The 25190-nt window shown below is 39.5% G+C and overlaps 1 protein-coding gene across 1 annotated transcript; it reads left to right on the top strand.

Moving 5' to 3' along the window:
• Window positions 1-1358: 1358 nt before the first annotated feature.
• Window positions 1359-23856, top strand: apobec2a (apolipoprotein B mRNA editing enzyme, catalytic polypeptide-like 2a). The gene is made up of 4 exons (XM_044350267.1): window positions 1359-1775; window positions 16784-17008; window positions 18604-18912; window positions 22748-23856. Exons 1-3 carry the CDS (start codon window positions 1546-1548, stop codon window positions 18905-18907), a joined length of 759 nt encoding a protein of 252 aa, XP_044206202.1. The 5' UTR covers window positions 1359-1545; the 3' UTR covers window positions 18908-18912; window positions 22748-23856.
• The last annotated feature ends 1334 nt before the right edge of the window (window positions 23857-25190 follow it).

Here is a 25190-nt window from a genome sequence, read left to right as displayed (position 1 = left end):
ACCAGCCCTCGAATTGTCTTGGTCAAAAAGGGGTATGGGATGAACACTGTGTTGCAGAGCTCCTGAAGGGTTGGATGGCTTACCCATAGACTTCTATAAGCGATTATGGAGGAGGTCTACTTCCAGTCTCATCTGGAGAGCTGTACTCTCATTGCTGCTGAAGAAAGGAGATCTGGCATTATTAGAGAATTTGAGCCCTGTGGCTTTATTGTGCACTGTTTACAAAGTGCTTTCCAGGGCACTTTCAAATAGGTTAAGAGACTATCTGGAACTATTGGTGCACATGGACAGGCTGCAAAGAGGCTCTCAAACGCTATTGATTTCCGAATGAATGGATATTTGGCATAATTATTGGCATTGACAAAAATATTTTTTTGGCCTGGCAGGGGCCCTCGTTGGCCTGGTGGCCCACCAGGCCTGTACAATTATAGGGAAACACTGTGGAACCCCTCAGGGCTGTGTCCTCAGTCCCTTCCTTTACGCTCTCTACACAAATGACTGCATCAGCCCTTCACCCATCACCACATACTACAAATACTCTGATGACACTGCTATACTGGGACAATTTAATGACAATAACTCCACCACAGCCTGTCAACTCTCCATTTCTCATTTCACACAATGGTGCACTGACTAATACCTCCAACTGACCACTGACAACGCAAAAGAACTGCAAACTTACCAGGATCACACATGCTCCCTTCTAAATCATCCATTCTACACCCAACCTCTCAGACATGAATGACAGAACCATCACATGCCTTGCACTCACAATAGACACCAGTCACCCCCTAAATTCGCTTTTCACACTACTGCCATTAGGTCATAGATACAAGGCTCTGAAATGGAGAAGAGCTTGCTTTGGCAAAAGCTTTGGCCCTTCTGCCATAGTAGCACTGAACAAACTGCCTCACTGACCTATTATAGAGCCAGACTTTTCTGTAGGTGTGAATGTTATGTATTTATGTATCTGTATGTATATCTGTACATTGCGGTGTGGTTATCTGTATGTTTCTGTGTATGTACAAGGTGTGAAAACAAATTTCCTGCAGGACAATAAAGGCTACATCTATCTGTCTATTTATTTTTTTCATTTTGACTGTTATTAGAATGACTACTATTTTATTATTTTGTATTTTGTTGTTCTCGTGTTTTTGTTACTTTATTTTTGTAATGATTTATTATTATATTTTTGGAGGGGTCTAATATAATCTTCTGTTGAATTGTTGTATCTTTTAGTAATTTAATAAAGGAATTTTTAAAATTCAAAATTCTCTCTCTCTCTTTCTCTCTCTTGCTCTCTCTCCCTCCCTCCTTCCCTCCCTCTCTGGTTAGTCTCTTGCACTGCTTTCTTCCCCTCTGCTCTCTACCATTCAGCTCCTCCCTCCTGACTCTGTCTCTCTTCCTTTCTGTTCTCTCTGTTCAGTCATTTATTGTCCCAGGTCTTCTGTAATACATCTTGTCTTATTTTCTATAACCATATTTTTTTTTTTTTTAAAGATTTTCTGAACCCACGCATTCTCTAGACAAAGTCATTCTTTAATCATGGCTGACAAAAGTCATATGCTAATGAGAAGAAAAGAGAGAAAAGAAAAAGAGGCGGCTGAAATGACCAAGGATGTAAAGGAAGTGAAGAATGATGGAAAGAGAGCAGTGGATAACGGAGAGGTACCATCAGCTGAAGTGGTAGCCACCAATGGTACAGTAGCTAATGGTCAGAATGGAGATTTTCAGCTTGAGCCAGTGGAACTACCTCCATTTGAAATCATCGCAGGGTAGGTCCATATCATCAACTATTTCATGCATAGACAAGTTGATTAATGTAACTGTTTAATAGACAGAGCTAAGGCTATCCATGGCTGAGTTACCTCATTATCATTGTACATTTCCTTTATTGACACAGTTTGTCTTTGGTCTTGTCTATGGTTTGGCTAATGATGCGTTTACTTTGTCTGAAATCTGATTCTCTGATCACACCAGTGAGCAGTAGAGAGGATCCACAGATCCCACATGCTGACTCTGAGAAGCACATAGTTGACCTGAGTGAACCACCTGACATTTAGGAGTGCTGATGTGAATCTTAAATGTCAGCCAAGTGCTTTACAGAAACTAATATGATAAACTTACCTTTTGTTATATCTATAATAACAATTTAATGTTTGAAACTTTGCATGTCCCAGGCAACAAGTTTGCTCTGAGGAAAACTCCTCACAGGATTCCAACTCCCAGTAAAAGCCAATAAATGTTTAAAGGGGATGAAAGAAGTGACTGTGATGATAATGTAATCTTTCGGATCCTACCCCATATTCAAGTGTGCCTGGCAAGCCTGGCCACCAAATTATCAAAAGTGCGTTTGGCATTCCCGTGCCACACTGGGCATGGAGCACTTGACTGTGAGTCAATTTATTCATTAATTTTTTAAAACATACACAATGTTAGCCCCAATGTGTGGGGAAAAATAATTCCGGATCAGTGGAGATCATGCTTGTATGTTAGCAGCAGCAACATATAGGCTAGCAGCTTTACGTTATGCTTTCGGGTGCAGCAGAGCGCAAAAAAAGAGAAAAAGGACAAGGAAGAAAGAAAACAACAGAGAGTTACTTCAATTTTAAGTTATTAAACTGTCTTTATAAGCTAAATACAGTTAAAACAGATGCTTAATATTTTTATTCTGTTTCAGAGTAATGACTTCCACTACTCAGTGCTTTAGTCATACTGCAGTATGAAGTCAAAATTTGGGAAATAGACGGCTAAAATGATGTTGATCAGCACAATAAATTCTGCTTTTTGATTTGGTTCAGTTCCATTAATCTATGGAGACATGGCTGCTATGCACTGTGCACTGTGAGGGAAGTCAGCATTATGGATAAACATCATTCTAAGTCAAACATATCAAATGTATGAGTGTATATATGTGCATAATGCAGCACGGCTGAGCACACTGGAGTCCACAGGTGAGACAGCAAACAGAGAGACAGAACACAAAAGTGATGACAAATGATTAATTAAAAAAAAGTACTAGTCTTGTTCAGAGATGATAGCAATCCCTTAAGGTTTAAAATATTGACAATACAATCTCACACAGTGATGATCAGAGAATCTGAGAATATAGACAACCCTATTCTCCTCCAACACTGTTATCCTGAAATTCTTGGACATAAATTCCTGGTTGATTTTGCACTTTGTACATTGTTTTTACACTTATTACACACTGCACATTGTAACTGTTTGGCTTCTAAAGCTTTTCTCTACAGCAGGACAGTTTCAATTTCTCTTTAGCCCTGCTGAGACAGATTATGGGTCAGCGGGAACCTTTTGCTGGTCTCATTTTCAGTTCTGCCTTCCCCTCTTTGATTCTATAGTAGTGGAAGCTGTACACTCTCTGGCTTGAGACATGTCCTGGTATAATAGAGTTCACGTTAGGAGATTTGCTTCTGTCTTTTGAGACCATGTCTCATCTCTGGCTTTTAAGATTCTTGTTGTAGTATTACCAGTGGGCAGATATGTAATATAGATTACTAGATGTAACAGACTACCACACCAGTGGAAAGGGGATGCTCGGACTCCCTTATTGTCAATATATCTAGGAATGCCCCAGATCTCTAGTTTGTGTTTGTAAAGTTTCATGAGGCTGTGATTATCCTAGAGGTCACAATAGGTCATTTTATACAGTGAGGTCAAGTTTCACAATGCAATGGCTACTATGGCTTCTATGGGGACTAACATCATCACACATGAATACAATTGGGCTCATTAAATTCACAATGGTCTCAGCTTTCCAGTCATACCAAATTTATACAATTCTGAGACTGTTTAGTGACCCCAATATGCAGAAATATTCAAATATACCATTTTTAGAATAAGTGAAAATAACACATTTATACTGCTTGCAGAAAAACTGCATGGTTTTTGCCTGAAACTGCATTGGATTAGCATAAAGCGGACATGTCTGTAAAGGGGAGACTCATGGGTACCTATAGAACCCATTTTCATTCAGATATCTTGAAGTGAGAGGTCAGAGGACCCCTTTGAAAATGGCCATGCTCGTTTTTCCCTCACCAAAATTTATCTAGCTTTGGAGCACTATTAACCCCCTTCCCGACAAGCTATCATGACATGGTTGACACCAATGGATGACTTAGGTCTTCTAGTTTCATATGATACCAGAATCATCACTCTAGCTTTAAAACTTGCTGCAGCCTCTGAAAGAAAGTTATTGTCAGCCAAGGATGCTGGAGTCCTTGGGGAATTTAAGAGGTTAATAGCAGTGGGCTCAATTGATCAGCATTTGATCTCATAACCTTTTTCCACACAATGAAATATGTTTTGATTGCAGTTCCAAAGGTTTAACACATCATATTTGACTACAGTAAAAAGACATTGCCTTCCCTACTGCAGAGCTGGGTCACACAAAAACTGGGCTAATAATAATGCAGTGGAATTCCAGTGTCAGCCATCCAGATGGTGTAAAATTAGATTTGCCTCTCTTGCCATGCTGCCCCCACCCTGACAGCACAAGTTTGAAACTGACACTCGACTTACTATCCTTCATGTTTGCCATATGCAGACAACAAAAACAGGTGCTGTGATTATAACATCTATGTCAGATTATATTATCTATTTAAACGCATGGTCAGCCAAGTAACTACTACAGGCCTATATTGTATGTCATTGACAACTATTTCCCAATTAATGCAAGTGGTAAATAAATGCTGTTCTTTCTAACCTTGCAAGTGCCCAACAAACTTCACTATGGCCCTGTTTACACCTGGCAGTAACATCTGTCTTGGGTGATCCGATCACAGGTGGACAGCTTGATATAATCTGTTTGCACCTGGTGTTAACATGCCTCTCCACATGCGTCTTGACCACTTGTGATCGGATCTCACTTACCCACTCTATGTGCAAATAAACACGCATACCATTTCCGTTTTCAAAAACCAAATTCATTGTTGTTTTTAACTGTTGGGAGGACCGGGGGTACCCTCTGTCCAAAGTTGTGATCAATTTGTTTGATAACAGGATAAACAAATATACAACACATTGTGTGCCCCCTCACAAAAATTAAATGCCCATCCTGTTGATTTGCTCTAGCGCCATGTCTGAACATATCTATTTATATATATTTAACAAATATAGAGTTACATGCAGCAATCTCCCTGCAGCTGCTTCTCTCCATTGAGTGATGCTGTGCGCATTTATGCACGAGGCACAGCAGCGTAACTTCGCTGATTATTTAAATCTCCGACACGTCAACAGCATCGGTCGGGATCCAATGTTAGTTAATTTTTTGTGTTCTTCTATACATCCAATAGGTCAGCTGTTACACACACAGTCCAGGTTCATACAGTGAAACTGTTTGGTCCTCTTGATAAATCCTGAGCTCATTATGGCGAGCAGCGCACCAAAACTAAAAAGTGTTGTTATCAACTTGACAGGTCAGAGGAAACTATCCAGCAACATTTAGCTTCCGAATTTTTTTTTCTGACAGACAAGGTAAAGAGTAATGGCTTAATTTATATTCCAATTGTCAATTTGATGAGGAAAATGGGTCAGGGGAATGAGAAAAACAAGGAAAAAACAGGAAGTGAATTACGTTTTCTTTAATTCACATGAAAAATGGCAAAACAAAATAATGAATTTCTTTATCCTATCCTCAAACAAGTTGAAGACAGCTTTGGATGGGTTCACGCACCGGGAGGCAGCAATACACTCTCAGTGCCTATTCTGTCGGAAAATAGATTGTATTTTTTTGAGATTGTATTTATTTATTGATTGGGACAGTGTGCAGTTTTAAACATAAAAGATGCACTGTACCTGAGTTAGCTAAAAGCTAATTTGCATCCGCAGTCCCCCACAAAAAACACACAGAGCACACCATACAAAATACAAAATACAAAGCTACACACACAAGCATATCACATACACCCACAATGTCAATTAGAAATTAATTATGTAAATTTGTCAAATTAAAAGCAAGACTGTCTGCACTAATGAGAAGACCATAGATGGAGTTTAGACTCAGTGGTCACACAGCTGATTGGTCTTTAGTAGATTTTTTAATTTGGTCTTGAATGTATTGATTGAACTACAGTTCTTCACATCATCAGGTAGTGCATTCCACTGAGTTGTGGCTTTCACAGAGAGAGCTGACTACCCAAATGCAGTGCGACAAAATGGTATGGTACAATTTTGTATAGACAATATTCTGGAGGATCTAGAACTTACTGAGCACGTGTACACAAAGTCTCACAGTGGAGGAGGGGCCAAACCATTTAAAATTTTATAAACTAGGCACAAATTTGAGAATAATCTAAAATTCTCAAAGCTCAGTAAACTGTATTTCTGCATGCATTTGCTTTTTGTCCAGAGTTTTTAGAGTTTGTTTGTATAAGAACTCAAGAGGTTTTATGGCTGTTTCTCTAGCCTGCCCCCAACATGTGATGCAATAAGACATATGGGAAAGAATCATAGCATGCATAAATATCTTGGTTGCATCCAAAGAGAGACAGTTTCTAATATGTCTAAAATTTGCCAAGTTGTACTTTATGGTTTTAACCGTTTTTTAAACATATTTCTTAAAGTTCAAATTTGGATCCAGTGTCACACCAAGATATTTAAAATCAGTAAGTGTCATCTGCATACATTTGTAGTTCTACATCATGACACAGTTGTGTCACTGACCCTTGTGGAACACCCATTGTGCACTTAATGTTACTGGACAATGTGTCACCAATTTTAACACATTGTATCCTATTAGATAAATATGAAGACATCCATGCCAGTGCTCTAGATGAGAAGTTATATTAAATATCATGATTGACTGTGTCAAATGCTTTACACAGATCTAAAAAGCACCAACTACTGCTCCTTTGTCAAGTCTTGATTTAATTTGCTCTATTAAGTGCAAGGTAACAGCTTTGGTGGAATGGTTTGCTCTAAAGCTAAATTGCATTCAATGTAGACCAAAATTGCTTGTATTACGAAATGTTGTCAGTTGTTAAATGACAACCTTCTCAGTATCTTTTGATTTGATTTAACTTTTGAGAATACTGGCAGTCTCCAGACTTAAAAATAGGTGTGACAATGGCACTTTTCCAGTAATCAGGAAAGGAGCAGTGTTTAAAAGACAAATTAATTAAATGAGCAATAGGGGGAGTTAAAATATCTTTGTGTGATTTGACAAACATGGTGTCAAATTGGAAAGCTCTACTTTTGGAGCTTTTTAAGAAGCTGATGATTTTGTTTACTTGTAACTCATTAGTCTCTACCAGCTCGAAAACCTGGCCTGTAGCATCTATAGGAACAATATCCAGTTTCCTTTTTGTGATCTTTTTTCCTAACTCATATACAGACTCAAGAAAAAAATTATTAAAGATAGAAGCAACAGTAAGATGATCTTCAATTAACTTTCCCTGTACTTTGAGTTTAAAATCTCCTAAAAATTTTGGGTCCCTCCTTGTGAGATTATCAATGTTTTTCCAGATCAATTTACCGTTGCCTTTTGGCTTATTCTTAGCTCTTGGAAAACTTTGTACCTTAAACCTTTATAGATCAGCATGTCAGTGTCTCTTCTAGTTTTAAGTGCCTTCCTTAGTGCATCTCTAGATTTCATTAGTTTCCACAATTTTTCATTATACCACAGTAAATTGTTTTTATTTTTAGATTTTATCTGTATCCTCACATTAAGTCTTTCCCTTACAGAGTTGATTCTGTGAGTAAAAGTATCACAGCTATAGTCCAGATCATCAGAGGACAGTACATCATCCCAATTCAAGCTGTTAATTTCATTGATAAATTCTTCTTGCTTAGCTCTGGGTATGCACTGAAGGATCATTGTCTTAGTTGCTGTGGTCTTAAATCTACTTTTAGTCAGTTTTCTCTCACATAGGGTTAGATAAGCCAGTGATTAAATTATAACTTTTAGTTATTCTTTCTGGTTTGTTAGTAAATATCAGATCAATTTGTGTACTGGAGCATTTTGCAATCCTAGTTGGGCATTTTAGTAGTTGTTCTAGTTGGAATTACTTTGTGATCATTTTTAGTTTTATTCCCCCTGTTCACATTAAAATCACCCATAAGTAATAATTCTCCTTTAAGACTCTTTTAAGACTTCTGTGAGTTGATCATAGAAAGTGCCATCTGCAGAAGGGGGCCTATAGACACCTATGATGTTAAAAGACCTTTGTTGGGATAATATTATTTTTATCCCAACATACTCTAATGTGTTACCCGCATTGTAAGCCATATGTTCACATTTGATGTTGTCTCTCAAATAAAAAAGCACCCCTCTTCTTTTTCCATCAGGTCTGTCTCTTCTGAAATATTGGTATCCGGGCACCGTGAACACACTCGTTCAACCATGTGTCAGTCAGACAGAGAAAGTCCAGATTTGAGTCAGACACAGGATGAGTTAGCTGATTGCTCTTTGCGGTAATGCTTCTGATGTTAAAATGTCCACCAAATAGCCCCTTCGGTTTCAGCTTCGGGTCCCATAAGACATAAGACTTTTGACACACAGTGGTGTCAGCAGCATGTTTTGTAAGAGAGACACTGGACCCATCAAGACTTCCACAGCCCAGTAGTGAAAAGTTATTCATTGAGACATCATGCCTTGTTTAGTCTGTTGAGGGAGAAGCCCGGCTCAGAAAGTGGCTGCTCATTTGTCACCAGCACCAGAGGAGTCCCAGACACACTTGGGCACAAATCAGCATCAAAGTTCTGCAGCACTCCAGGGGTCACTGGTCCAGGATTTAGCTGAACATCTTCAGAGAGCAGGATCAGCATGAAGAGGAGATCTGCTATTCTCCCTAAGTTATAATGAAAACTCATTGTAGGAGCGTCAGCTAGTCCAAAAAGCACTCCATGAAACACCGCCCAGGTGTTGTTGCTGACGAAACACTGCTTTGAACTTGATGCAATTTTTGACAGGCATGCTGCTCTGTGGTAGGATAAACGGCCTCGAATGACAGTCTTATGTAGCAATCCCATCCAGGATCCCAGTGGCAAGAGGGTAGAAGCTCCTCTTAAGCCCCTCAGCACCAGGCCGGTGCACCCGGAACCTCTTCTCGGCCTCAGCAGGGAGAAAAGGCCGCCACCCGGGCGGTTAGGAACCCCAGAAGATCCATGTGGCCAGGACCGTTTCCTTAGATGTTGAGATGGATGTACAGATGGTTTTACTTGATGTTTAATCTGATGTTTACATTTGAAAACCTGGACTGGCCTGGTAGCAGAGTCGGCAGGGGGGTGAGCTGACCATCTCCCCATTCCGATGAGTGACCCCCAGTCATATGCCATCACTTCTTGAATCCAGGGTGCATAGAGAGGCTCCAGCATGTGTGGATTACATTGCAAAAAAAACCTCTTCTGTTAGCTTCTTTAGTGCTGTATCTCCTTTGGAATATTGGTAACAGCAGGTAGCAGTTGACAGCTAGCTAGTTGTTTTGATTTGACGCCCAGACCACCTGTGGTCTGAGTGATCAGATCTCAATGCGTCCTCAATGCATCTTGAGTGTGTTCACACCTGTGTTTAGAGCTGTCCACTTGTGAAAGGATCACCTGAAACGGCTGTTAATACCAGGTGTAAACAGGGCCTATGCCAAATTGTTAATGGGGATAGGTTTTGATAGCATTTTATGAAATCCGAAACCAGTATCAAATCCACTTATCAAATCTGAATCCTTTGGAATCCCTTATCAAATCTTATTAGATTTTACAACCTGTACCTACAACAGGACTTGAGTGGTATATGTTTTTTCATACCACAATACCTTCCCAACATTTCACTGAGGAATATGGTATATGACGGTATTTGAAAAGAAAAAACAAACATGCTGAAGAAGTTCTGCTAGACTTACCTTATCAATCAATGATCTTGCTCTCAAACAATCGGTTGGATTTCTGACATATAATTCAAGGATTCAAGGATTCAAGGAAGTTTATTGTGATTCATCATGTACCAACATGTTGGTACATGAAAGGAGACAAAATTAGGTACTCAGGCCCCGGTTCAGAAAATAGCAATAATAAAACAATAAAATCAGAAGATTCACATGATAAACACATTATAATAAATAGTCAATAAATGTATAAATATGAATAAGTGTGAGGGGAGATAAACAGTTAGCCAAGTGGCCTCAATTGCACACACCCATTAACAGTGGTAATAAGCAGCATCACTCAGTAAGGTGCAGCAGTTAAACAATGAGGTACAGCAGTTAAAAATCTAATACTTAGTGTGGCACAGCAATTCTATGTGATGCAGAATTTATCAGTCTCACAGTTACTGGGAAGAAGCTGTTCTTTAGCATGGTGATTGCTGTGCAACCTCCTGCTTGAGAGGAGGGGTGCAAACAGTCCATTTGCAGGGTGGGTGGAGTCCTTCATGATGCAAGAAGGATTATTCCTGCACCTGCTGATGTAAATACGTAGGCTGTTGTCAATGATTGTCTGTGCAGACTACCTGCTACCTGCTGCAGTGCCTTGCAGCAGAGCAGTTGCCGTACCACACAGTGGAAGTGAGGACACTCTCTACCACACACCTGTAGAAGGAAGTAAGGACTGAGATGGCAAGGCCAGCATGCCTCAACCCCCTTAGGAAGTAGAGGCATGGGTGGGCCTTCTTTACTATGCTGACTGTGTTGTTGCTCCAGGTGGGGTTGTCAGTGATATGCACCCCCAGGTATTTGAAGCTAAAGACCGCCTCAACAGCTGCTCCTCCAATGTAGATGGGAGGGGGGGTGTTGCCACCCTTCCTGAAGTCCACAATCATCTCCTTTGTTTTCTTCATGTTGATGCAGAAATTGTCTGCTCTGCATCAAACCTCCTGTTGTTCCATCTCCTGCCTGAACTCATAACTCCCACCACTGCAGCGTCATCTGCAAACTTGACAATACTATTGCTGAGCAGTTATAGGTCAGTAGGGTGTACAGCAGGGGGCTCAGGATGCACTCCTGTGGGGAACCAGTGTTAAGGATAATGGGGGATGAGATGTGGATACTAACAGACTGGAGCCTATTTGTTAAAAAGTCCAGTACTCAGTCGATTAAGGATGAACTCAGTCCAAGTAATCACAGTTTGTTCATCAGAGTTTGTGGGATTATGGTATTGAATGCAAAACTAAAGTCCAAGAAGAGCAGTCTGATGTAAGAGGTCTTGTTCTCCAAGTGAGTGAGGGCCAGGTGAACCACAGATGAGATGGTGTAAGCAGTGAAGTGGTTCTTCATGTATTCTTCCTGGTGCTAGGAGAGGTACTAGAATCCTCAAAACCAGCATAAAAGGTGTTGAGGGCATCAGGAAGAGCCCTGGGGCATTCTGCATCTTTTTTGTTGTAGTCAGTGATGCTCTTGAGTGATGCTCAGAGAATGCAGATGCATCAACACACCTGAACACAAAGTCCCGGGCTTTCAGAAGAGAATGGACCTCTGCGTTCAGCCAGGATTTCTGGTTGGGTGGATGGTGATTGTTCTGGTAGTGGTAACATTGTCAACACTCTTACTGATGTAGTTGTTGACGAATGATGCATACTTCCCCAGGTCCACATCTCCAATGGGTATTGCTGCCTCTCTGAAGATCTGCCAGTCAGTACATTCAAAATAGTCTTGGAACATAGAGGCAGTGTCACTAGGCCACACAGTGATGATCTTTTGTGTTGGTTTGCTGGACTTAAGCACAGGATGGAAGGCAGGAACCAGCATGATGGAAATTTGGTTGGAGAGGCTGAGGTGGGCCTATGTCCCCTATCTGTTTGTGTACGTGTGATCAAGCATTTTGTTTCCTCGGGTTGCAATGGTGATGTGCTGGTAAAACTTTGGTAGAATATCCATCAAGTTGATGTGGTTGAAATCATCCATAATCAAGTAAAATGCCTCCAGGTGCTTGTTTTGGAGTGAGCAGATGTTATCATGAAGCTCCATGAGCGCATCACTAGCGTTAGCATTCAGAGGGATGTAATGTCATGAACTGGCTCAGAGTCAGCGACAAAAGAAGACAAAAGAATCACACACAATAAAGCCTCTAAAATGACATTTGTCAACAAAAGTATGTGATGGGTTCAAACAAACAAAACTCTAACCCATCTGGCTGGTGGAAGCCTGGAAGGAAGAGAAGAGTGAGAGGTTCACAAAGAAGCCGCCAAATAGTGAGGCCTAAATTACCCAGGTGCAGGTAGTTTCCTGACATCCTGTCCCAGATAGCAAAATTGCTGTGGCCCATATCCGGCCCACACCCGACACTTTCATGTGGCCCACATACCGCATGGAATGATGGCACTTGGGCGGTCCACTCCTGTTTGCCAGATCCGGGCCACAAGCGAACCATAGCAATGCCACATGTAAACCAAAAACTAAACAAATAAACCAGATCTGGCCCACATCTGGACCACAGTTCATTTTTATTCTGGCCCTGATTGGGCCCACATTCCATATCCTCATCTGGCTCACATATCGTGTGGAATGATGGCACTTAGGCGGTCCACTCCTGTTTGCCAGATCCGGGCCACAAGCGAACCATAGCAATGCCACATGTAAACCAAAAACTAAACAAATAAACCAGATCTGGCCCACATCTGGACCACAGTTCATTTTTATTCTGGCCCTGATTGGGCCCACATTCCATATCCTCATCTGGCTCACATATCGTGTGGAATGATGGCACTTAGGCGGTCTGCTCCTGTTTGTTATATGTGGGCCATTTTAGGCTCACATTCAGATAAGCCAGTACCAATTGTGCCACATCTTTACCTAAAGTGGCCCGATAATGTTCAGCAATATTTGGACCATATTTACTATTTCAAATGTGGGCCACATTAGGCTCACACTATGACAGCCAGTGCTGACTGTGCCATATAATTGCCAAATGTGGGCCAAATTTGTTGTATAGTATTTAGGCCATATTTGCCATATCATATGTCGGCCACTTTAGGTTCACATCAAGTCAAGCCACTGCTTACTGTGCTGTATCTTTGTCAGAACTGGCCTAGGTATGTTCTAAGATAACCAGGCCACATTTGCTGCACCATATGTGGGCCACTTTTGGTTTACACCCACATTAACTATTGTCGACTAGGCCAGATCTTTGCCAAAGGTGGCCCACATTTGTTTTGTGATATTTCGGCCATATTCAGTATGTATCAAATGGGCAACTTTAGGGTCTCATCCAGTTTACACATTGCAGAGAGCACCACACCTTTGCCAAAAATGGCCCACATTTGTTTTGGGATATTTGGGCTATATTTGTTATTTTACATGTAGGCCACTTCAGGCTCACATCCATTTTATCCGGGTCAGAAGAAGGTCAGCAGTGCCGTATTATTGCCTGAAGTGGCCCACTTCTGTATGGTGGTTTTGGTTTTGGTCTGCTTGGAAGAGTAGCAGCCCGTTGATCTGAAAAGCAGAGTCTGGCATGTTGCTATTTAGCCAGGTTTCTGTCAGGAGAAGTACATACAGTTCCTCATCTCTCGCTAGATGCATAGTCTAATTCAGTAGTCAATGTCCAGTGAGCAAATGTTGGCTGGGAAGAGTGATGGAATTGCTGGCCTGTTCGTATTTGCTTTTGGCTTGGCTAGTAGAAAGGCCTGCTTGCCCCTTTTCTGGTTTTGTGCACAATGCTTCCTCTTGCCTCTGAGCTACTGTACTGTGCTATGCCAGTCCACTGTCCTCAGGAGCTGCAGTCTGCCTAACGCTGCTCTGAGCTTCGGTGTAAGTGTGGCAGCCCAATTGTTGTTAATGTTCAAAAGTTTGGACGAACTATACCTTACCGCACACTTACTCAAAAAAGAGATGCTGAAAGTAAACTTATCACCAGGAGCTAGAGAAGCCATTGCACTGCTGCGTGCCACCATGTTTACCAAGGTTAGAGCATGAACATCTTTGGGCGGCTGTCTGCAGATTGAGCAGTTTCACAGTCTGGTAAAAAATACAGTTGTATCAGTTGGCCCAAATATAAGACAACACCATCATTTAACAGCTTCAGTGCAGTCATGAGTGATTGATGACATGGAGAGACAGAGATGTTTTTGAAAAACAAATGTCAAGAGTACAGCAAGTAATCAAGGTTTGAGAAAAAGTTATTTTAAAGCAATGGTGATCAATGAGGCACAGTTGTGCAGGTGTGCTGGAGTGTTAATTTAGGTGCAGGTGTGCTGGAGTGTTAATTCCAACGGGAGGCTCTGTTGTACTCTTTGACAAACAGACCTTTTGCAATTTGGGAACTTAGTGCTGAATGGGACTTTACATGTCCAGATCAAAGTACTAGGTGAAATTGCGACCAAATTGGAAAAAGTTTGCCATTTCGGTCAACTTTGTCCCAAATGGGTCTTTTCATGTCCAGATTGAAGTTCTGGCTCTGACTCCGTACAAATGGGAAACCTTTTGCCATCTGGGGCACCTTGGTGCCAAATGGGTCTTTTCAAATCCAAATGCCATATTTTGCTCCAATGTGAGTCCAAATGTGTCCACATTCAGTGTATTGCTCCAATGGAGTCCTGATGTATGTGCAAAGTTTCGTGAATTTTCGAGAACTCCTTGCATCTCAAAAATTCTAAAACTAATTAGGGGGCACTATAGAGCCGACATACCACGCCCAAGCCCATTTTCAATGTGAAATTGAAACCCTTACTAGTTCAAACACGCTTGTAAAGTTTTGTGAGCTCAAAGATGAGCCTATTAAATGAAAATTGACACGCAAAACACAAAATGGCTGACTTCCTGTTGGGGGAAAAAATTCTACATCAAATTTAAAGGTGAGGGCTTTAATATGAAATTTTCTATGGGGCGCCCTCAAGTAATTTTGCCAGACCCATAAAATATACATTTTCAGATATACAACTTCTGACACATGCAAAATTTCATAAGTTTTCGAGCATGTTTATCCCCAAAACTGCAATTCTTATGGAATACTAATATTAATAACAATGATAATAATAACAATTCCTTCAAATACAAGAGGGACTTCACACCATTCGATGCTTGGGCCTTAATAATAATTCCTTCAGTTTCAAGAGGGCCTTCACACTGCTAGGTGCTCGGGTCCTAATAATTCCTTCAGATACAAAGGGCCTTCACACCGCTAGTTGCTCGGGCCCTAATAAACCGGCACAAACTCAGTAGGGTTCTACCCCTCCGGGATAGATGCCTCATTAAAACCATGAAAAAAGCCACATTCGCCCAGGTGGCCACGTGATATCCATGGCTGAATTCCACCATCTTGTCTGCAGCCAGGTCCACATTTTATCCCCTTGAGTCCCAGTGCCCTCACAGACTTGATGTGATGACCGTGAACATGTCAAAGTATGTATAGCTATAGTCCATGAGGGCTCAGTCTGCAAGTCTGGAAGGGATATATTTGGATTCAGCAGCAACTTCTCTTCTTTAACCTTGAAATAATAGCTTCCTTTGTCAGAACACATTGAGCCTCATGCAAGAACATTTTTGGAAGTCAGATTCTGTCCTCTCTTCACTGGACTTAAATTTGTGCATTTGTTAGATTTCATAATTAACATTATTGATGCCCCCAGTCGCCATATAGGGCTAGGTGTTCCGCTCCACTGGAAGGCAAGCTCAATTCCCAAAAATGTTCCCTAAGAGTAAAGAGAAGAATTTTTAACATGAAGTCCTGCTGTTTGAAATCAGTACACACAATATAATAATTACTGATATTGTATACTGTCCAAATATTAACAAACAAATTACAAATTAACAAACCTTTTTGCCAACATTGTTCTTGACGACTTCATGCCAGTAATGCCCCTTTGAATTGAACTGAATATTACAAATTTATCAATACCAGTAATGGCTGACATAGATGCTTAAAAAAACCCCTTGCTACAGCAAAGTGGTCCAAGACTAATATGAGAGGCAGTCAAGAAGGTGACAGTCACAGAGATATTAGAGGAGAGAATATTATAGCCTGCAATAGGTGATGTTACACTGCCATCTGCAACGGAAGATAATACTGGACAGAGATCTGCATATAAAGGCAACAGTCTTGAAAAACTGTGAACCTTTAATCTGGATGAATTTCTCTGACGGTCTTAAAGCAACAGTCAGGTGCCCAAATGAACATTAAAATAGGTTTTTTCCTGTCATAACCATTCCTCCTGTTCATATTGACCATTAGAACATCCCTTCCTTCATAATGCACTTACAATGTCAGTGATGGGGGACAAAATACACAAGCTACCGTCTGTGCAAAAATGTATTTAAAAGTTTATCTGAAGCTAATATGAAGCTTCAGCCATCCAAAAAAGTCAAATCAAGTAGATATCTTTAAATGTTAGTCTTTTTAGTGCCAAAGTCCCTCTTTTTGTTACTACCACTGCAGCTCAACGGGGAAACACTGTCCGAGAAAACACAAAGAGGGAATTTGATGATAAAAAGACTGAAAATGTGGTAGGTATCCACTTGATATAACTAAATCAGACTGCTGAAATAAACTTTTAAATGCATTTTTACACAAATGGATGTATAGACACATTGTGGATTTTTGCCCCCTAAAAAAACATATTTGAAGGAGATCTTCTGATGGTCAGTATGAACATGAGGAAGGATTACAGCAAGGAAAACCTCTTTCAGTTGAGCACCTGACTGTTGTTTTAAGACAGACAGGAAAAATTGTGAACTTATCCTTTAAGGCATTGTTATTTGAGGTCAAATTAGTGTTTTTTGCCTTGTGGGGAAAGGCAAATTGGTGAAGACACAAATTCTCTTAAACCTTTCACATTTGCCAATTACCAGTGAAAACTGTAAGATGCCAATTTTTCTTCCATTTATTTTGTTTTACACAGGGACCGGATTGATCCTTTTGTCTTTAGGTTTCAATTCAAGAATGTGGAATACTCCTCAGGCCGCAACAAGACCTTCCTGTGTTACTTGGTGGATAAAGGGAACACAGCTGATGGACTGCTGAGGGGCTGTCTGGAGGATGAGCACACTGGGTCTCATGCTGAGGAAGCTTTCTTCACACAGTGCCTGTCGGACTATGACTCTGCACTCAAATACACAGTCACCTGGTATATAACTCTCTTAAACTGCCAGATGGTATGTGGCATAGAGAATGTGGCAAATTAAATGTGTTACTTATGTTTGTATAGACATGCAATTTCCTCCAGTTTGCAGGAAGCTCTGCTCTTAAATGCACAAATGAGGCTAATATGTATTTTGGAGCTCTGGTCAAACATTCACAACCACACTCTTATGTTCAAACATCATCTCAACTGTAACTGACAAAAAATTGAAAAGAAAATATCTATCTAACTTATGTATAGCCATACATGCATATCAAACATATTATGGCTCTGATGTACATACAATTGCAATACAGTAGTTTTATGTTTTTTTGATTTTATCTGATGAGCAGAAAACAAAATATTTTTTGTTTAAACAGGGCTAAGTTTTTGGTTTAAACTGTTGGATATTGCTGTTGCCCTATGCTGGGTATTGGAGGGCTGTGCATCCAGTGACCTAGAGCTCCAGAAACTATTGTGAAGTAACCTCTGAAATTTAAATGTTTGGATGACAGTCATGGAGTCCAGTATGAATGTAACAAACAATTATTCCTCAAATAATTGGCAATAGCTCTTTCAGTTCTAAAATGCTTAGCATAATAATATATGTTGACTCAATGTCTCTTAATACAAAATGTCAAATTGGTGTTAACAGTCTCTTCCAATACCATGTACATTATGCATTAAAAGGACATTGATCAGGAATTAAAATGCCCTGATGTTTATAACAATGCAACAAGTGTAATTTCCCTTACAGTAACATTTTGCATGCAATATCACTTATGCAACAAGTCCTCAGAATTAAATGTCAAAATACGTAGTTGGTCCATGCACTCCAGAATGACACACAGAAGCATTTTCTGATTTGATGCCGATTTAGCAGTAAAAGGCAGGACGACATTGTTGTCTGTGCCTGTGTTGTGATTTGGCGCTATATAAATAAAAGTTGATTGATAAAAAATTGACTTCACTGAGGTAAGGGGACCTCCGTTGTCATGGTTACAATAATAACCATGTGGTTAAGGGTAGGGTCTTCAGTCAGTCTTCAGTATTTAAGTCTGATGTTTTGTTTTCATTTAGGCAGATGTAGTTTTTAGATATGTGAAATGTAACCATAAGGGGTGGTCAGAATATCTTTTCATCTTAAGACACCAAACTCTGATAGGTAACTAAATCAGCGTTACCTATCAGAGGTTGGTACTCCAGGGATTTAGTATTGTGCTTCAATAAAGTTGGGGGACAGTTATTAAAAAATGGTCCAAATCAAAGCAGCAGAGGACATGGTCCAAATCAAAGCAGCAGAGGACAAGATTTTTAGTCTTTAGTATGGTTCAAGCTCCAAAAGCCCTGAGTTCTACATGTCCCATAAAGCAATACGATAGTATTTATATTTATATTTTTTAATATAGTTTTTCTCCACATTTTTAAACTCCTCACCCTTTTGGTGAAATGTATTTTTTCCATTCCCATGCTGAGATTCTGTCAGACTTGACAAAGCTCCTTCAGAGCCACAGAAAAACTTATACAACTGTTTCATAATGGGTTGTTTTTGAAAATACAAAAAAAGAAAAACAATCTCCATTCTGCCACCTTCCTTTTAGGTATGTGTCCTCCAGTCCCTGTTCTGCTTGTGCAGCAAAGATAGCTGAAGTGTTGAAAACCAGGAAAAACATCAGGCTGAGCATCTTTGCTGCTCGTCTGTTTGAGTGGGAGGAAGCAGAGATCCAGATAGGGCTGAAGGCCCTGCACACTGCTGGTTGTAAGCTGAGGGTGATGAAGCCCCTGGACTTCTCCTACACCTGGGACACGTTTGTGGAGAATGAGGATCAACCTCTGAACCTTTGGGAAGACTGCAAAGAAAACTATGAGTATTACCATGAGAAGTTGGCTGACATTCTAGAGTGACCACAGTAAGTGTGAAAGCAAACACTTGCTCTTTTTGGGATTTAGCCTTTGATAGAGACAGTAGAGATACGGACAGAAAATGTGGAGAGAGACAGATAGTATGACAACAACAAATGTCCCTGACAGAAATGAACTGGGGACACTGCAATTATATGGTGTGCAACTTAACCACCAGTTGCCCCATATCTGATGTTTTTTTATAATGTGGGTATAATGTGTTATTTATATTCCTATTTTATAAAGTGCAGTGCAAACTATGCATTTTCACAGTATTTTGGACCATTATCATTACAATATTTAGGTTCACAGTACACCCAGACATTTGCAAGAGGAAAAGTGAAACAAATATGCTCGTTGATGAAGTAAGCACAATATCCTGAGGTAATCCTTCACATTTTCTTGAGTGATCACACTGTGCGTCATAAAAAATAATAATCACATAAAGTAAAATGAACTCTGATTTTCTCATCCTCTCATAGTCAGGATGTAGCCACTAGCCAGCTGTAGGGATAGGTATTGTAAGAATTTTATCTTTATCTTATTAATACTCCTTATTCATCTGGTTCTTTATCGATACTCCTTTTGGTTCTTTTTTTGTCACTGAAGAACTGTTTTGTTTTTAATTATTTTTAAAAATAATGAATTCAGAACAGGATAAATATGACTAAATATTATTTCTAGAGCAGCAATGCAGCAAGGTTTACAACTGCAAAGTCACTATATAGACTTAATGATATTGCACAGGAAACAAATCTGAAATGTCAATCAAATAAATGATATTCATGGAATCAAAATAGAAAAGAATGAAGAACACAGAAATCAGTCACTGTCAGTCACTCATCCTGTCCTCTGTCCTCCTCCTTCTGCTGCTGATGTGGATTCACTGTCTGCAGGTACTGCTAGAAGTGCTGCTAGGAAGTTTGTGTGTTTGAGTTGTCTAAGTATACTCGAGTTCTGACTTCTAAATGTTTTGAGTTTTTTGAATTTGTGTGAGAGCTGCGAAGCAGCTTTTTTTTAAAAAAAAATTGCCATTGAAATGAATGGATGGAATGTTCAAATCCTCTTCAACTCACTCCACTTTGACATTCAACTACTTCCATACACTTTCAGCCAGAGACTTCAATTCAGTTTTAAACGGGTCACAAGACTTTCAGCTATTAAAATTGTATTCAGCTTTTTGATATCTTTTAAGGCTTTTACACAATCACAATTCAAGCTTCATGAAATGTTCAGCCTTTCTCAGATTTTTACATTAGTGTTCTGTTTCTGTCTAACTTTAAGTAGTTTTAAAGGGTTATTCCATCCAAATACTGCTTTCTGTCCAACTACTTATAGGTTTAAAGGTTTATTCCAACCAAATACTGCTTTCTGTCTAACTGATTATAGGTTTGAAGGTTAATTCCACCCAAATACTGCTTTCTGTCTAATTTTTTATAGTAAAAGGTGTATTCCACCAAATACTCCTTTCTAACTTTTTGTAGGTTTAAAGGTTTATTCCACCCAAAAATGACTTTCTAACTACTTATAGGTTTAAAGGTTTATTCCATGCAAACACTGCTCTTTGTCTAACTTTTTATAGATTTAAAGGATGATTCCAGCCAAATATTACTTTCAGTCCAACTTCTATTAGTTTTAAAGGACACACACACACACCTACACACACACACACACACACACGCATTCATTTGTTTTTGGATATCACCTACATTTTGTCTATAATTGCTCAGCAAACTTTTGAAGGCGTGGGCTAATGCACTAATTTGGATTGCAACCAAATCTGGGAATATTGTATACATTTCATAAAATTCTCCCCAAAGAGGGCGCTAAAGTAACTTTATAACATGATATTTCTACAATTCGGTTGTCTTTAATTAATCTTTTCAACTGCTGCATACTTTGTACTAAAAAAAACATTCAACTGTCAATCTGTGCAGCTCATTCAGCAGATGTGTGCTTGTATTTTTCTGAAATGTAAAATGTTTCAGTGATTTTATATAATTTTTTAAAACATTAAAATTAACTAGAAAATGCAGTTTCTGTAGAAACTGCTTTGGCATCAATTACATTGCAGGTGCCTCCTCCTCTCCTCCCCACTGGCTGCCTCAGTGTTGATTGATTCTGTCTGAGAGAGCAACAGGAGCTGTCCCTCTCTAAGACAGACAGAAAGAGAGACACTTGTAAGCAGCAACACACTGGAGAACAGCGAAGCAGGCACGCAGCATGGGGAACCACTGGACGAAGCAGCAACAGCAATTTCAGTTCAAGGTGGCCAGAGGGCGAAGTGGAGGAGGAGGCACCTGGATTGTGACTTGCTCCCCCCCCGCTGCCTCCGTCATCTCTCCCTCTCTGTCTTCACTCTCCTCACCCTAACCCTAACCCCTCTTCCGATCAGACTGTCACTGCCTGGGAAAAATATATATATATTCATATATATTCAAATATTTGAATACCGACACCTATTTTCATTGATACGTTTTTCCATTTTATATATATATCTTTATTTATTTATCTTAGGACTTGTGCTGTGTGGTTGTGTGAGACTAAGTTGTACCGTGTTTTTTAATGCACCAACCAGGAGCAGCACTCCTAATTTCGTATTATCTACAATACAATGACAAAAAGCCTTCTATTTCTATTTTCAATTTCCAATTTAGTGATATAAGGAAATGCTATACACATATCAATTTGAACTTACAACAGTATACATAAAGGCACATAATCTGTAACATAAACCAGGTAGCTTAAACTTATAACAAAGTTTATGACTCCTTTATTAGTGTTAATAGCCATCAGAATTGACTGTCTAGATTGTAAACAATAATGATAAACTGGAAACATTGAGGCTTATATTTCAAAATTGAAAAATTATCTAATATTAAAGAAATCTTACTACTAATCACGGGAGAACTGCAGAGTGGCAGTCAATTAGGCTCCAGTCTAATTAAAAAGGGGACCTGGATGTCTCTGATCAGCCTGGGATCTTGCTACACAGCATGGTGTAGTCACCGCTCAGAACTGGCTAGAGGTAAAATGGACATTGTGGTGGCAGTGGTGCAAAAGTTGGATATCCAATTCCTCTGTGTGGTAGAAAAGATGTTACTGATGTTTTAAAGGATGCTTCTGGAAGAGATCCACTGGGCAGGCTACAACCATTGATTTGGACTGTTTTCTGTGACTTTTTATAATGTGTCAGTGTTATTAACAAATAAAATCTTGTGAATAAGAGAACATTTCAGGGTACCATCTGAGGTAAAATCTACTTTGAGCATGTTATATAAGCATAAACTGTTGGAACTGCACTGGTGATCATGGGATTACTGCAGTGAATTCTTGTCACCCAACAGTCTCAGACACATGTATAAATTGTGTTGTTTTTATGTAGATTTTTCCCATTATTTAATGTATTTGGATCTTTTGGAGAATATTTTACAGTAGTGAACATGTTTTCTTTTTTTTCTCATGGCAACACAAACAAGAAAAAAGGGTTGTTTAATTAATTCCCATTTTAGAAAGGGAAAACTAACCATCTACCTTAGCAGAGGGCAAGAATAGAAAGAGGTCAAGACATGATTCTTTAATCATACTCAAGAATTCAGTGAAAGCACATATAAGGCTGAAGTATTACTCAAAAAAAGAAAGACATGGTCACTTTTAAAAATATTTGGTTCATTAAATGTGCTTTTATCTTTTAATGATAATGATGAAATGTGTTTTTCTGACATATCAACATCATGTGTTTGCAGTTATTAAGGCATTCACCAGTGCACTGTAATAAATGTACATAAGTATCTTAAAAACTCAAAACTCTCTCTCTCTTTCTCTCTCTTTCTGTTGACACAGGAATCCAGTTGGGAATTTGTGCATCCTCAATCATCACCATTACTTCTTACCCATGATTCATACATAGTGACACAATCATAGAGCATATGAATCATTGCTAGTGGAATAGCTGTGTGTGTGCCAGTCTGTGTGTGTTGCCTTTACTTTAGTGTGTGAATGAATACTGTAATCACACTTCCTGTATTATGGTGAAACAACCTCCCAATGACATCTGGCAGCGATCCCCACATCTGCCTTCCTATCATGGTTTGTTCTGGTATCAGACATTAGTGGTTTACAGTCTGTGTTAGGTATGTTTTCTTTTTGTTTTGATTGTTTGCACATTTTTTTGCACACAATGATTTTTATGAGGTGCTACAATGTTTTCAGTTTGAGGAGGTAAATGACAGAAAAAAAGACAGAAAGTCTTGTTCATATTCAGCATATGTTGTTTATGTAGTGAAAAAAGAAACCTGGACTCTGAACCTGGATTTACCACTCTCAGCTGGACTTGGCTTCTCCATCCAGTGATAAAAGTGATGAGAGACCTGGATAAGGTGCCACGTGCCACAGTATCCTGGTTTCAATGGGACTACTTTAGCTAGCGTACTTGGGTTTCTCAAAACCAGCATAATGGCTTTGGCTAATTGACTTTGATATGCATTGTGTTGAGATTAGAACTGTGTGAGAAAGCAATGATTAGAAAAACAGTATTACACCTTTAGACTGAGGCATTTCTGCTCGCAATTCATGCACATTGTGAAAAACTGTCCAATAAATGCCATTCACATTTGTTTCACATGACCAGACGAACCTGTTAGGGAACTCTGGGACAAAAAGAAACCCATTGGCCTCTACTGGCAACCTAGTTGGCTTCTCAACAAGAAAAACCCTTATAGTTTAATTTGATTGTAGTGCATTTTGTCAAATACATTTATAAAATGAATAGATTAAATAAACTATTGGAATCCAACTGACACACACTGAAGTTGGAGCTTTCTGGGCTCCTGGGGCTTTGCGGCTAATTCAGCCTTTCCTTTTTAGAGTGCATCAGATCCAAATAATGTATCTGTATTTGCCTTCTGCCTCCTGTCTATTCTGTTCTTTCAGTAATAAACTGATTACAATAATCTGTTGCTGTTTCTTGTATGCACACTTCACAACACATCAGCAGATCTTTCATCAGTCTTTCAGCAGCTGACTAAATCAATCACAATTCCATTTGTTATTCTTTTCTTCATCAAAACAGACTTCCTCATCAGACTCTCTAATCACAAATACAAATTCAAGCTGCAAGCAGCAATGAACAGTCCCTTGCACTTCACGCATGTTGGAGGGAGCAGCAGTCAGTGGAGTGGAGTTACAACAATTTCCTGTTTCATGTTTTGGGCAAAATTGACTGGCACGCCACACCAAGGCCATGAAAACTCAAAAGTCTCACAATTTTTACATCGCAAAAAGGGTTTTAGATGTCTCTTACCAAATTTGAAATGGCTTGGGTTAAATCTCTAGGAGGACTTCATTAAAGTACAACGCCTGTAAATGGCCTCACTTTGCGAAAAAAATGCAAAGTAGATTAAAAATGGCTGTTGGACTTAGGGTATGGCTCCAAGAGTATATATATGGTACATCTGCCTACCATTTCGTACATATACGTGAAATTTAAAGGTGGGGGCTTTGAGTTTGAAATATTCTAGGGGGCAGCCTCGAGCCATTTTGCCACACCTAAAAAATGCTAAAGGTACTTAGGGGGAGCTATAGAGCCGACTTTCCACACCCAACCCTAATTGTGATACTTATCGAAATACTTACTAGTTCAAACATAGGTGCAAAGTTTTGTGAGTTTTTGCGCATCCTAAAGGCCTCAAACATGCGTTCATAAAATGAAAATTGACTCACAAAATCAAAAATGGCTGACTTCCCCTTGGGCCAAAAAATTGGAAAAAAATATGTATTGTGTCCAGAATAGTGAGAGCAATGATTCCACCGAATTTCATGAACAACAAAACAACTTCATCCTAACATGGCCCTGCTTTTGGGGACACTATGGAGCCTGCTGGCCATGCCCAAGCCCAATGACTGTAAAGATACAATTTCCCCCAAACTGAAAACTCCTGATGAGTTTGTGTGTAAAACAAATTAATTTCCTAATTTTCATTAAGTCTATTAGTACTTTTGGCCCACATGACCTGGTCAAAGTTTGATTGAAATGTGTACTGTCAGGTGTGTAGAGACAATAAGTAACTGCAGCTGGACACAGAAAAATACTCATATTTGAATGGAGAGTGTGAGGGAACCGCTAGGTGCTCGGGCCCTAATAAAGAAAAAACTGCAGTGCAGAGCTACAAATTTTAGTTTTGATGGTATTTTTCTACAGCACTTTATCACTTAACTGTCACCCTCACTCCATTTTTTCCCTTCCCGTCATAGGTCAACCCCACTACAGAATTATAAATATAAGACC

The sequence above is a fragment of the Thunnus albacares genome, chromosome 4, assembly GCF_914725855.1.
Source record: "Thunnus albacares chromosome 4, fThuAlb1.1, whole genome shotgun sequence".
In the NCBI taxonomy this organism is placed as follows: domain Eukaryota; kingdom Metazoa; phylum Chordata; class Actinopteri; order Scombriformes; family Scombridae; genus Thunnus; species Thunnus albacares.
Note: the sequence above shows the minus strand (reverse complement) of the source record. Positions and strands in the feature narration are given on the sequence as shown.